Source organism: Olea europaea, unplaced genomic scaffold (assembly GCF_002742605.1).
Source record: "Olea europaea var. sylvestris unplaced genomic scaffold, O_europaea_v1 scaffold2235, whole genome shotgun sequence".
NCBI lineage: Eukaryota > Viridiplantae > Streptophyta > Magnoliopsida > Lamiales > Oleaceae > Olea > Olea europaea.
Genome location: NW_019240387.1, coordinates 59,706 through 74,620, shown reverse-complemented (window position 1 = coordinate 74,620; position 14,915 = coordinate 59,706). Strand labels below are relative to the sequence as shown.

The following is a 14,915-nucleotide window of genomic DNA, read 5'->3' as shown; positions in this document are numbered from 1 at the left end:
AGAAGGGGAATTGTGGAAACTAACACCTTATATGTGAGAATTTCACACTAAATCTATGAATTCTATTTCAAATGAAAGTTTTCAAAAGTCTATAAAAATTTTAAAATGAAAATATATAGAAGTCTATGAAATACTTCTATTAATTCCATACAAATCTATAAAAGATTCATGAAATCCACAAAAGTCATCATTTAAAAAAAGTCTATCAAAATTTTCAAAAGTTCCAATTAAATACACCAATTTAAGTTTCATTCTCTAACATTTTAAGCCCCTGTTTGATGGCTATCATTTTACATTGAATGGTGAATTTTTGGTAAATATGGAATTTAAAAATATAAAAAGTTTTAGATTTATGTTTATAATATTTTATTGTATCAATGTGTGATTAAAAATGAATACGTAGAATAAAGAGTTTTAAAATAATGATTATCAAATGGGAACTTAAATTTATATCAAAGTAATTTTTATCTATAAAACTTTTTAATAAAATAAGTCTTTGTATGTCAACTCGAATTTTTTCATACTTTTTTATCACAATTTTTTCCAAAATAATAAAAAAATTATTATTATTATTACAAAAACTAATTTAAAAAAAGAAAAGAAAAGAAGAGGAACTCAAATGGAGCCTAACCGATACCAACATTTACCTCCAGTTTACTACTTACTTATAAAAAGTTCTCGATTACTCACTCACTTTAAAAAAATGTTATTCGCTCATCATCCATCTCAATTTCATTTATCACTTCGACAAAAAAATTCACATGACAAATGCAAATCCTACTTGAATAAACAATCTTAAATCTTCAAAGTTAATTAAATGAGTAATCAACATTATTGGTTACTACTCGCTCATTCAAAAATAAAAAGGTTATTATTGCTCACCCACTTTTGCACAAAGTTATCCATCCTCACCCATCTCAAATTCGTTCGCCAATATGTTTGTCCTTACTTTATTTTACATATTTCTCGTTCAATACAATTTAATATTGAGATTGTGGAGCTAAATGCAAATTTTTAAAACTTTTTCTAATTTGCTCAAAGTATGGGCTCTTTTACTTGAGCCGAAAAAGCTTGACGAGCTTGTAGGTGTTTTGAAACCATTCAGATGCCGTCTCATCAAGAGAAGCAGCAATCCGATAGACAAAAAGCTTGATGTCTACAAGAAAATTATGCTAGGGATCCTAGTTTTGTGGAATTAGAGATGATATATGTTTTCATTCTTAAAGTTTAAGTGTGTTTGATGACAATTCTGTATTTTATACGACTTGGCTTCGCTATCGGTCCTATGTAGTAGTTGACCTGAAAAATCGTTGTTGATGGATTCTACTTTTCCTCCTTCTTTCTCGAGATTCGGTTAGTGCTCAATCTACTGATCATTGGTAGAAGAGAGAATTTCATAGTCGCCCTCTACAACCTTTTCTATCTATCTTTAGAAGTAGGGCGAGAGAAAGTCAATGTGATATCTGCGTATGTTTTTCCAACAAAACTAAGCGCTTTCTTCCTTTCTCATTCAAAATTACTAGAAAAATACCCAGGTACTCAGTCTAACATCTCAAAAGATTATAAGCCCTCGTTTGGCTTCCATTCTTTTCAAATTTTAATGATTGGAATAGTGTTTTTTTGAAAAATGTGTGGTTGAAAAAGAATAAAAAGTTTTTGACTTGCATGTAATATTATTTTATGAAAAATTGTGTGATTGAAAATAAGAATGAGAAAAAAATGAGAAGGAGAATAGAGACCAAACGGAACTCATTATTCTACATTAATAGATTGGCCATATTGAGAAAGTGAAAAAATGAACATTTAGGGCTCTTAGTTCCAAAAGTATTCTACAACTTGGCTGGCCGAAGACCAAGCCTAAACAATACCCCTATCGTCATACCAGAATCCAATCCTTCAATTCTCAGCAAAAGCAAAGACTCCTTATCCCATCATATTTTGAAAATTATAGCCTTCATGATCTTACTAAGATTATTGACATCATAGTTTTTTCAGAAGCTAGGAAGAAAGATTTCGAAACTACCCGTTGTGTTAGAAAATCATACGAGTCATAGTTGTGAAGCTCCGCGTCCATGATTGTCAGCAAAAATGAAGTATTCATAAAGATAACGGTCGAAGGATATTCATATTTGATTGGATTTTTCTTTGGTACGAGAGAGACATTAAATAAGGCCTCCTCATTTCTGTGAGAGATCTGAGCTGAAATGACTTTCTTGATACGAAAGAAAAAGCCCCACTATATCTAGCACTAGATAAGTTTAAAAGGGCAGGCTAGAAGTTTTTTTTGTCGTCGTGTTCCTGCACTTAAATTTCTAAGTTCAGCCACATGGGCTAGTTTTGTCTGTGTCTTCTCAGGAGTTATATCCTTCTTTACAAGTCACTTCTCTAACTCCTCAGATAACGCAGCTAACCTTTCTTTGAAATCTATATCTTTTGTTTAGCAAATCTGGAATAAGGAATCTTTGGAAGCAAGAAAGCAAATAGAAGAACTAAGGCAAGGGAAGATATTCCATTTTTCAAATTTCTTTGCTGAAAGAAGCTAGTATATTGTACATAATTATTTGTAAAAGAACTAATATTTAAAGTTTGATGGAATTTCAATGGATCAAGATATTAGTATTTAGCATATTTGCTCAATTGTGTAAAATCGAATCCTCACTCGATCCCAAGTCGCAATCACCAACTTCTGTCTTTGAAAACCCAACAATAAAAAGTATTGCATTTGAGAGTTAATTAACAATGTCATAACATAACAGAACTATGGCTGAATGAACATACACATGAGAAGATCCATGAAAGAAAAATAGACGTTTGACTTCTTCATCTATTCGAATTTTTGTGAAGAATTCCTAACCTAATTTTGCATCTTCATCTATCAAAATGCAAAGTAATTATGTAAAATTAGATGATTTTGACTAATTATGTAAAATCAATATTGTTCCCATAGTTGTAATTTGATTAAAGTGTCATTCTAACATAAGTCGAATCTAGAACTGATGAATCGATTGAGTTGGCTCCACCCTTAGATGCCCAAGCTCAACTCGTGTACAAAAACCTTGCTTGGGTTGATCATTTGGTTTGATGGCCTCATAAGTCGAGTTGACTCATTTTCAAAATAAAATAAAATTGAAACCATTATTTAATAATAATAATAATAATAATAATAATAATAATAATAATTATTATTATTATTATTATTATTATTATTATTATTATTATTATTATTATTATTATTATTGGGTTTTGAATTGACTAATTTTAATGTATACACAAATAAGATATCACTTGCATGAATTTTTTCAAAAAATTAGAAAAAAAAATGTAAACAATACTTACAAATTGAAAAATCAGATCATAAAAATCTCAAACCATTTGTGTTCACTTCATCTTGGACTAAAGATCTATATGTTTTCAAACTTTTAAATACGTTAAGTTCTCTATGCAACATGCAATGCGTGGAACAAATTTTTACGAAGTTCAGAGAGCCAAATAGATTTTGAATCAATCCTACATCTAGTTTCTAGATATGAATTCAGATCAAACATTTTAGCCTGATTGTTGACTTGAACAAATTGTCTGCATTTATGACCTCTCGAAAAATTCTGAAGAGTGGACTTTAAGAAGTGATAAAGAATGATTTCAAAAAAATTTGGAAGTTCGTGAATGTAACCAATTTGTTCAAGTCCATAATCAAGTTAAAAAGTTCAATATGTATACCTAAAGATAGAATTGGTATATATCGAAGAAATATGTAGAATGATATAATTATACTAGAATTAGACAAAATTAACTCAAGTAAGTAATTTTAAAGACAGTAAAACATTAGATTGCACAATAAAAGAAGTTAATATGAATAGTATTATAATTGTAAATTGAGAAGGTAATTTGTGGAAAAAATGAAGTGAAGTAGAGTTTACATAAATATTTTAAAAATAATAATAAAAAAAAAATTGGACCCTTTTCAAACTAATAATAATAATAATAACAACAACTCTAACTCTTCTCTTTCTTTAGAAAATTCAAAAATCCTTGTTCAGCGCCTTAAGTCATATATTTGTGTGTTTTGACCAATTAAATATTCTAATATTTGACGAGTGACATAATGCAAATCACGATTAGGCTAGCGTTGTGATTGTTTCTTGCATTATGAAACTCCTCAATATTAGAACCTTTATTTGGCCAAGATTCAAGAATCTATGACTCAAGGGTCTACCAAAAATTCTTGGAGTCATTACAAATACTTAAACATAAAATCTTATTGTTACAACATGAGAAGAATATATTGATGATTGTGATAAAGGTTGCATTTACTGTTTACTATTACCTAATGCCGCAACTTAATCCAATAACAAAGATTGTTGAATTTATTGTTAAGTATTTTGACATTGAAATATATAATGATACACTACAGATCATTGGAAAAATTAAAGAGAAAAAGAGAAGTGATTCACCCCTCTCAAGTGTTTGGATTGTGCTTCGTGCTCTGTGAAAAAAATGTAGTTAGAGTTTTTATATGGAGAATAGGATCGTTACAAAAAAAAATAACAAATTAAATAAAATTTGACACTGTGCCAATGTGATTGTTTGGCTCAAATGATCAAAGCTGGGGGCCCACGAGCTCAAGACGAGCCAACCCATGAAAAATCTTTGGAGCTCAACTTGGCTAGAGACTCATCTCAAAACGAGTTCAAGACATTCCTAGGTTGATCAGAGCACGCGAATGGCTCTATCCATTTGGTACATCTAATTGAATCTGACAAAGCGAAGAAAAAAATTTAACATAACACAAAAAAATTTTGGGTACTATTCCTTTTATTCTATTTCATTTATTTTTCCTTTTATTCTATTATATTTATTTTTTGTTCACTATTTATTTGCTTTTTTAACTAAGTTCGTGTTTGGTTCCCATTTTTAAGAGTGAATTGTCCAAATGGTCATTAAACTTTACAAAAAATTTCTAAGGGATCACTGATTTTTAAAAATCACCTCAATGGTCATTGAACTTTGCAAAAAGTTTCCCAGGGATCATTAAGCTTTGCAAAGTTAAGTGACTATTTAGGTGATTTTTAAAATTCAGTGATCCCTTGAAACTTTTTTGCAAATATTAGTGACCATTTGAGCAATTTACTCCATTTTTAAAATTCATTCTTCTTCAAATTTGTTTTAAATNGGGGGGGGGGGGGGGGTTGATTTGTGTTGGACTTGTGAATTGTCCAGGGAAGTTTCTGTAATTTTAGCTGGTTTTATTTGCCCTAAAAGAAGATCAAATTTTGGAACACACTGCTGTGTTATTGTTTGACATAATCGACGGATTATAATTAGGTAGAGCTTAATTATCATTTCATGCTTCATTCCTGTTAGCTAAACTTATTATTTTTACTTTAATTCATTTTCTTGAGAAGATAAAATTGTTTCTAGTGTGGCATGCATTTTTTGATATGAATAAGAAATCATGTAATGGCAAATAAAGCTGTGAAGGCCTGCCCTTGCTCTTTGGTTTACTCTAAAGGCTTCTTGTGTTGGCAAAATGTGAGTCCTTAAAATTCTTGGAGCTGAAATGTGATTGTCATTCACTAAAATTTGATGCTGGTGATTGGTATGGGTTCGTTATAGCTCCATGGGGTAAATCTTTGCTGTCCACATTTTTAATAGAAAATAAAGAAGTAAAAGAAACATATAGCATACTGTTTCTGTCTTTAACTGGTAATATGGTAGTTTAAATTTGGTCATTATGCTTATGCTTAGCTATGAAAAGTTCTTTGTGAGCTGCATAGGTTCATTAGAAAGAAATATCATATTACTAATTGTAGGCAAGCATCGATTAAAAGTGGCTGGAAAACTGTCTGCTTCAGATCAGAAATCCCTTCTGGGAATTTCTGATCTATCAACTAATTCTACTTTGGGTTAAACAGTTCTGAATTTCACTTATCAAATGTAAAAGAGTATCACCCCTAAATCTGGCATCAAATTCCTGACATGGATCTTGTGGATCACTTAGACTACATGGACGTATAAGGAAAATTGAGAAAGGGAAGAAGAACATAGGAAAAGTTAAATGTTACTATTTCTTTGGAATTTTACTATGGAAGCACTGTGTAAATATTAAATCTATAAGCAAAATGACCACCTCACCTGTACCCAATGACACCTGGACATATGAAATACTCTAGAATCAGGATGTTTATAACTTATAACAAATATGTATTTGTACAATGTTAATTACAAATAATCGAGCTAAGTGATTTTATCTTCATATCTAACAAAAGCCTACTGTGTAATTCTCTAATTCTGTCTTTGAGAAGTTGTTTGGCTTTACATATCTTTTTGAAATATCTACATAATATTTATTATTACTTTTATTAATTTGCAGATTCGAAAGAGGCAGCAGCTAGTTTTCTTCAAATTTCTTTCAATAATAATCTTTAAATTAGCAAGGATTGTGTATGATGAGATACTTCTTGGATTTTATGATCTTCGGAGTAAATGAATTCTTTTTACAGTGTGCGTGAGTGATGGTCAGTGGGCACAAAGTTGTTCATGCTCTTCGCATATTCAAATGGAAATGGCATGCTAGATCATCTCTAACTACTGGTTTGCTTGATGAGATACCTCATGGAATTGAATTGTCTGACTATCATAAAGCACCAAGCCATGGTAGTGAAAGCCCTTCTGGGCTTCTTGATGGGGATACTTTAATTTTGGAACCAATTGGTGATCTGGACCTGTTTTTTCAAAGGATTTACAGCTACTACTGTGAGAAAGGCCTTTGGTGCATTATCATAAAGTGGATATTTGAGCTTCTGAGCCTGGCTTTTACCATATGTTTCTCTGGGTTCTTCTTGTTGTATGTTGATTGGAATGGCCTTCGCAATGCAAAGTGTGGGATGGTTGCAGTGGAATCTGGAATTAAGCCTTGTGACCTATCCAAGGAAGCTTTGCATGAGCATCCACTGACTCCTTTTACCCTTATCAAATCCATAATTGTGGGCTATCTGGCAATATTTTCCATCTATTGGATTTTTTGTTTTTTGAGGTTCTTTGCACAGTTAAAGGAGACTCTTAAGATCCGCCACTTTTACCACAACAGGTATATCTACATGTGATGTAGTATTTTATCTGGAAGAAAGCTGAGATAACCCTTTTTTTCTTATTTGTCTTGCTCACGATTCATTTTAGTCGAGGCAAGTTTTGTGGCCATCGATTGCCATTTACCAAAATATTATGTATTGGAGTGATTGAAATTCTTTTGTTCATAACTGATTTAAGAAGTTAATATCTTTTGGCAGTCTCCATGTGACAGATAAGGAGATACAAACCACCCCATGGGCTTTGATTCTTGAAAAAGTCGTCAAGGTTCAAAGTGTGCAACAACTAAGTGTGGTCAAGGATCTTTCTATTCATGATGTAGTGATGCGATTGATGCGAAAGGAGAATTATTTAATTGGAATGCTCAACAAAGGAGTGCTTGCATTACCTATTCCTCGGTGGATCCCTGGTGCTGGTTCAACTGTCAGTGTTGATCCAGACGGTTTGCAACGTCGTCTAGTACTGCCGAAGACCCTTGAATGGACCTTGAACTGGTACATTTTAGAGAGTATGTTTGACAGGTAAGCCATGATCTTCCCCCACTGCACAATAACATCTGTAAAGTAGAATATGGGAAAAGATAACTGGAATAAATCCTGCGTTGCTGTCTGTGCTAACCATGTTTCCATGTCCAATTGAATGCTTCCTATTTTTAATTATTTTGGGAAATTTGTACCTTTGGTCTCCTACCTATTGCTCTAGTAGCAAGTTTGTCCTTAGCCTTACCGTACCGCCATGCGTTAATTCTCCACCCATGACAGAAACCATTCAAATCTCTTTTAAATTGTCACAGCTTTGACACGTCCAATTTTACGAAGCTAGGTTTTGCTTTCTAACTTTGCTTGGTTCGTAAAATTTGAATCGAGTCATTTTTCTTTGAGGGGACAAGTCACAATTTAACCAAGACTTTTGACGGTTCCACCACAGGGAAATGATTGTGCCACTATAATAAAAATTGGAGACCAACATGCTCAATTTTATAGGTTTTGGATCAACCAGGTATTGGAGCAATAAGTTGGGAACTAGTGGTGCAATTTTCCCTATTATTTTGAACGCAAAAATTATTCTCCTTTAGAATGTGTGAATCCAATTAAGATGCTCTGACCATTCAACTAATTTTTGAGTAGATACTGAGTTTAACATTTGAAGGAACGTGGACATAAAACTCGACAAACTTTGGTCACATGGAATATATTTCCTTATCTTTCTCGAAAGAGTTTGAATGTGTGCCACAAGGTTGGTGTCTATAAAAATTGAAACCTTTTTGATTGCACAGAAACCATGGAAGTAAAAGAATTGCCAGGTACAACCTCCCCCCTCAACCTATAGAAAAGAAAAGAAAAATAATGAACACTTGGAAAGAAACCCAATTTGTAGGCTCTTTTAGTTAAGAGCCTCTATCGTCCTTGCTTTGCTTTCCTTTTTCCTTTCCATCTGATTTCCTTTATAAAGCACACTCTGTGTACCCCTTACCTCGAATCCTCTTATATGATCCATCGCCAGATATTTAGTCCTTTTTCATTGGGACCCACTGAACGCCCATGCATTCTAAGATTTTACCATCTCATCTTAATCTTGTCCCAATGACTTCATTTTCCAAGTTTTTCCCTCACATCTTAATGAAAACCTGATGACTTTTTGTCAGTATCATTTTCTGATCACTTATACAAATCCAGCTTCTCACATTGTCATGAAGCACTGCTAGGAGTTCTTTTGTTGGATTTGGAGACTCGGGAATGGTTAACTCATTCCATTTTTCCTTGCTACTGAAGTATTTTTTAGGGAACCATGCAGTATATAATTGCATGTAATTTTTCGTCTATCTGTAACTGAAACCAAGCTTTACTCTTTACTTGCGTAACCAAGCTTTCCTCCTGAATTTTACTAGCCCCATTAAATATAGTTATTGTAATGCTCCAAATTTAGGGATATCTCTTCTCGTCTTGTTAAACCTAATATGAACTCCTTCCTGATGCGTGGAACGGTTTTAAGGAACTTAATATACCAGCTTGGCTCATGGTTTTAATACAATAATGGTGTAAAAAAATATATGAGAATGGGATACAAAAATGTGCATAGATATATGATTAAACACTTGACACACATATTATAATAAATGGATAAAGTGTCCATATTGGCAGATGATGGTGACCATGTATATATTCAGATGGCTATACTATCTTGCTGATGATGTTGAACATATATTTGTTATTTGGGTTTCAAGCTGGAATAGTCTCCTTGGCTACTATGATATTTTTTTTAATTGTCATTTGGTATCACTTGAACTTTTGACTACTATATCTTTTTTCTCATCTGAATGTGCTTTATTTTGACAGAAACTTCTGCATACGGAGGGATTTTGTCTCTGATCCTAAAACATTGAAGAAAAGGCTTATGATTGTTGGCTTTGCTATGCTGCTACTCTCTCCATTCCTTGTTATATTCATGCTAGTATATCTCTTCTTGAGGCATGCCGAACAGTTCTATAATCATCCAAGTACAGCATCATCTCGACGATGGTCAAATCTCTCGAAGTGGATGTTCAGGGAATTCAATGAGGTATATTCTTGTCTAAAATATGCATGACAAAGCAGCTTGTTTTTTCTCCATGGGTGATGCCCCGAGAGGGGAAGGATTCATGTGAGGAAGCTGCTTCATCCAATTTATGGATGCTACACTTTAGTTGTATACAACTGCGACTGCAACCTCATCTCATTCTGATTTACACAAATATACCTCACAGCTTGTTTCTTGGAACTTATCAGATGATTTCTATCTTCAACTTACTTAAGAGTGCTTTATCACTTGCAATTTCTCGTTTCGCTCCGGCAGGTTGACCATTTGTTCAAGCACCGGATGAATACCAGTATAGTACATGCTTCCGATTATATAAAGCAATTCCCTTCTCCGATCTTGACCATTGTTGCAAAGTTCATTTCGTTTGTTTCTGGTGGCTTTGCTGCTGTTCTCATTATCATTGCATTCCTGGAAGAATCTCTGCTGGAAGGCCATGTAATACTACTTGACTCTCGCACCACATAGAGGATATAACTTTAACATTTCCTCCTTTTTCCTAACAAAATTTGTTCTCACTTGCGCAGATATTCGGTCGAAACTTATTGTGGTATGCTGCAGTTTTTGGAACTATAACAGCTATAAGCAGGGCTGCAATGATTGATGAGCTTCTTGTCCTTGATCCTCAAGGGGAGATGTTACTTGTTGTCCAACATACACATTATATGCCAAAAAGATGGCGTGGGAAAGAGAACACTGAAACTGTACGGCTGGAGTTTGAAACTCTCTTTCAGGTATTTGTAGATTAAATGCCTGATGATCTCAAGTCTTTCAAGAAGAGTAACTCGAAATATGTGGTCCTTCACTCTACTGCATTGCTGCATTCTCAGATGTCATGATCTTGGTATTCAGCTAATTATAGTTTACTGCCTGTGTGTTGATAAAATAGTGGGGAAAACTAAAGCATTACTCCCCACTTCATAGCCACTGTAGCAATATGGTAACGTTGATGGTTTCCACCACAATGACCACTGCGGCAACTGAATTGAGAGGATTTAAATGTCTAGAATTAGAGTTTGGGGACCAAGTTATTACAAGCACAATGGGATGGGCACTAATGCTGAAATTTTCCCTTAATCATTTATGTTTTAAATAATTTTATTATGACATGTTGACAGCCTTACTTGGCACTTCCTAGTCCTCTGGATTAATAACATTCTTAACCAAATTTTATAGCTAAACTGAGGTCAAATCTTGCATGTGCTACTGCATTTCTTATCCTCTTGATTGACTCATGACTGTGATAATGTGATGCCTAGATTTCATATATTTTCTGTCAAACAGAATCCAGAGGATTTCATTATTTCGTAATAAGAAGTTTTGCTATAGAATTACAAATTTATGGGTTGTGTACAATAAACAGGCCATCTGCTATATCTTTGTTACTGTGTAATCTAACACAAATGATTTTCCTTGAGCAGTACACTGGAATGATGTTACTGGAGGATATGGCCTCGATCTTTCTCACACCATATTTACTTCTATTTGTTGTCCCAAAGGTTGTGATTTCTTTTCAATCTCGTGTTTGCTTTTCATGGTACTAAAATTAAAGCTATGTAATTGCTGATACGTTTAATGCTGCAGCGGGTGGATGATATCTTGCAATTCATTATGGACTTCACTGTGGATGTTGAAGGTGTAGGTCATGTTTGCAGGTTCGTATTACACTGTTTATCTTCACTTCGACCACATATTCTGAAGGTTGCCATATGGACAATATATATTAAATTCTATCATGCAAAATTTAGAAGTTTACTGTTTACCTGTGGCAGTTTTAGCCTCTTTGATTTTGAAAATCATGGCAACAGAAAATATGGTTCACCATTTAATTCATCTCGCAACCAGAGGAGTTCCCAGGGGAAAATGGAAAAATCGTTCTTGAGGTACGACTATTGCTATTTAATACAACATTGTTCAATAACAATAACTTCAAATATTTCTGTCATGGACTAGTTTATCAAAATCTAAGGTGGCAAATTGGAGCATTGGTCCTTGACCTATTGCCTAAGTAGCAAGTTGGTCCCCAACTTTTTAAAGTACAAGTTGATCCTCAACTTTCTTTGTAGTTGCACTATCAGTTCTCAGCTGTGGAAACAATCTAAATCTCTATTTGTCATGTGTTCCTCATGGAAACGTGATTCACATTGAATTTGTGGTCACCGATTCAGTTGGCCAGTAAAATCTAAAATTTATAAAATTAGACACGAGGATGACATGACATTTTAATAGAGATTGGGATGGTTTCCATCGTTAAAGACTAATTACGAGGATCAACTTGCTCCATTTTAAAGGTTGGAGATCAAACTCACTAGGGCAGTAGATTAGGGCCTATAGTGCAAATTTTCCAATTTGAGATGGTTCTGGTTTCCTCATGCATGTCCAATTTCAAATTTGATGTACTTGCAGCTTTCAGATAACGTATCCTTCATGGGAACCAGGTGCTCAAGGGAAGCAATTTATTGCATCACTCAGAACGTTTAGAGATCAAAAGTTGCAAGGTCAGGAAATGATAGTTGGGCATTTCACTCCGGGGTTGCAGCAACTATCGAATCAAAATTTTAGAGGCTTAGGTGACAGAAACAACAGCTTCTTGTGGGAAACGCCCTTTACTAATAGGGGAACTTTTGATCAGTTTGGTTCAATGTGGCTTATAGATGGTGAACAGAAAAACTTTCCATATATTATTGATTGGTTTTATACCTCACAAAATCATGAGAGAGCTGATAATCTAAGAAACGTTCCATCAAGACGTGATGAGGAGAACTCTAAAGATTTCTTGGTCCCACCCCACTTTATGCGAAATGAAACACAAAATGAAGAAAGATATTTGGATAACTGGGAAAGATCAGTTGAGGATAGAATGAAGAGTGAACTCGAAGCATCCACGTCAGCCCCTCTCTTCCGGGAAAGTGTCCTACAGCATCACGATTCACACAATGTAGGAGACCCTACTAGGAGTCATTGGTGGGCAAGAACTAGTCCACAGGATGCAGGTCTGCAGACTAGTTTTCTAGAGCCACCTAATTTCTTTCACGATGCTTCTCGTGATTATTATGATCATTTCTCGGAAGGAGGTGTAGAGGAGGAACCGGAACAACTCTTGGACTGGAGAAATTCCAGGAGATTGTCACGGACTTTCTATATGGACAACTTAGAGGCTGGAGAATTTAATCTTGCATTCGATGATATATATAGAAGGCCTTCGGAGAGTCCCTCCGAGGATGCTGATCCTGCAAATGTTGTGTGATATGTTCTATGTCTAGTAACCATTGAATATGTAAGACTTTCCTCGTCTGGGTTGTTCCATCATTAAAAAAAATATATAAATTTGTGAAAAAATGAAGCTCTACATTCTTTGCTATATAACTAGATTGATCTGGACTGGCATAATCTGGAAGGTGAGTAGATGCTAAAGTCACCACTTACCTGTCCAAAATTGTAATAGAAATATCTTTAATCCAAGCGTCCATTTCGTGTACTGTTCAGGTTTCATTTCCAATGTTTCTGCTGCTTGTTCAAATTTTTGTTAGTAAATCTTGAACCAGTAGATTTTGACTTCGTTGCTTCTCCATGTGACGAGTACTAGGCACCCAGTCATGGTGACTCCCAACTTGTAGTAAGCAATTAAGCCACGTGAGGACTGAGCATTAAAGAAGGCCAAGAAGGCAAACTAAGCCCTGTTTATGAAGATTAAAATTAGATTTTGATAGAGATTTTTGAAATGTATGGTTGAAAAATTATAGAATTCATGAAAGATGAGATTAATATTGATTGTTTGACTTTGATTTAGATTAAAATTTGATTTATTAATACCAAACAAGGGTTAAAACATCAAATGACAAAAAAGAAAAGTCAAAAAGCCTAACATTAACTGAATTGTACCACATTACGAGGGCCTTGGTAAAGGGGGTTTAACCCACATAAATTCTAGTATCAGATTGGGAGAACTATTGTTACTCCGTTTTACATAGAGTCCTAGTTGGATGCTACATAAGAGTCACATGGACAGGTTGAGGCTGACGAACCTCAAGGGATGAGCCCTAGCCTCAATGATGTGGTTGACCCTCACGAGTCTGAGCATAAATGACGAGGCCCTGGGCCGAGCCATGTTTTAAGTGATGAAGCTGACTCTCATGCCTCAACTAATCCATGCAATGTAGAAGAAGCCAAAGACTGGCTTACATCCCACACTAGGACAAAACTAAGTGTTGGACGTGGATCGAGCACAAGGACTAAGTTGAAGCCTAAGTCGAGACTGAGGTCATAGCCAACTTCATCAGGCCGAAGATGAACCGACTTACTCTAACAGTCACTCTGGAAATCATTGGAAACTCTACCATGCCTTGGAGCATAAGTCGTGGCTAGGCGTCCAAATATTATAAGGCCTTATTAGGCTTGGGAAGAAAGTATGTAAACAAGTTGATTAGTTGTGGACAGTGAGCCAAAGACTCTATTATACAAAATCTAAGTACCAATGAAGCTCCCGTATCAGCTATCAACCTGAAAGGATCACGTCTCATCACCCCATTGGAGAAAGATGAGTCATTAAACATAGCAAGGTTAAGATTAAGTAGATTGTTGTCTCTAGATAACCGTTACTAGAGGAAATGCTATTGAGGGCTTAGGCAAAATTGACCTTCATCAAACCGATGTGACGAGTCATCCACCTGGCTTATGGGGGTGGGAAAGAGCCCGTCTAGGGGATTTAGGCGCCCATTTTGCTCCTTCAACCCTATAAATACCCTGAAAGTATGTGAATTCTACACCAGCCAAAGCTTTGTCAATTTGTCTTCGCACGCCTTATTTCTACATTTTGACTTGAGCTACGGAGTGTATATGACTTTTGCACCCCCTTCTGTTACAACAGTCTTGCATTCTAATGTTTCCTAATTTTGTAGGTATCACATAAGTGGACAGAGAGGTGATCGAATTTTGTTGACTTTGGAACGGCCATATTTTGAGGTCAACATACTCAAGACAGATTTTGTTTTGAATGCAATGGACTAGAGAGTGCATAGTAACTGAGATGTGCAAAGGTGTTCTCGGACCAGATAAAGATTGTGTCTTGAGTGCAAATTGGACTAGTTAATTATGGGAATGGGTCTATAGTGCAGATTGGATGATGGAACGGAGAGTATCAGTAGCATATTAAGGGTCCGTTTGATTGCAAAGATAGAATTTGTGTGGAAAGAAACGAATTTTAGAGAATTGAATTGCCTAGAAGTTATTTTACTGAGAATTGTCAATTATTGTGT

At 34.8% G+C, this 14,915-nt stretch overlaps 1 protein-coding gene across 5 annotated transcripts in view; it reads left to right on the top strand.

Moving 5' to 3' along the window:
• LOC111380953 (autophagy-related protein 9-like) overlaps positions 1 to 13,152 on the top strand; it is a 14,825-nt gene extending 1,673 nt beyond the window's left edge. The window contains exons 2-10 of one of the 5 annotated variants that reach the window (XM_023004631.1): positions 6,371 to 7,087; positions 7,287 to 7,607; positions 9,423 to 9,645; positions 9,919 to 10,098; positions 10,188 to 10,394; positions 11,082 to 11,159; positions 11,245 to 11,315; positions 11,469 to 11,543; positions 12,067 to 13,152. In XM_023004631.1, coding sequence (XP_022860399.1) covers positions 6,513 to 7,087; positions 7,287 to 7,607; positions 9,423 to 9,645; positions 9,919 to 10,098; positions 10,188 to 10,394; positions 11,082 to 11,159; positions 11,245 to 11,315; positions 11,469 to 11,543; positions 12,067 to 12,907 — 2,571 coding nt within the window. In that variant the 5' untranslated portion in view covers positions 6,371 to 6,512 and the 3' untranslated portion in view covers positions 12,908 to 13,152. Of the gene's footprint in view, positions 1 to 6,370; positions 7,088 to 7,286; positions 7,608 to 9,422; positions 9,646 to 9,918; positions 10,099 to 10,187; positions 10,395 to 11,081; positions 11,160 to 11,244; positions 11,316 to 11,432; positions 11,544 to 12,066 lie in introns of all 5 variants that reach the window. The other 4 variants (XM_023004629.1, XM_023004630.1, XM_023004633.1 and 1 more) reach the window with 4 other exon arrangements.
• Positions 13,153 to 14,915: the final 1,763 nt, after the last annotated feature.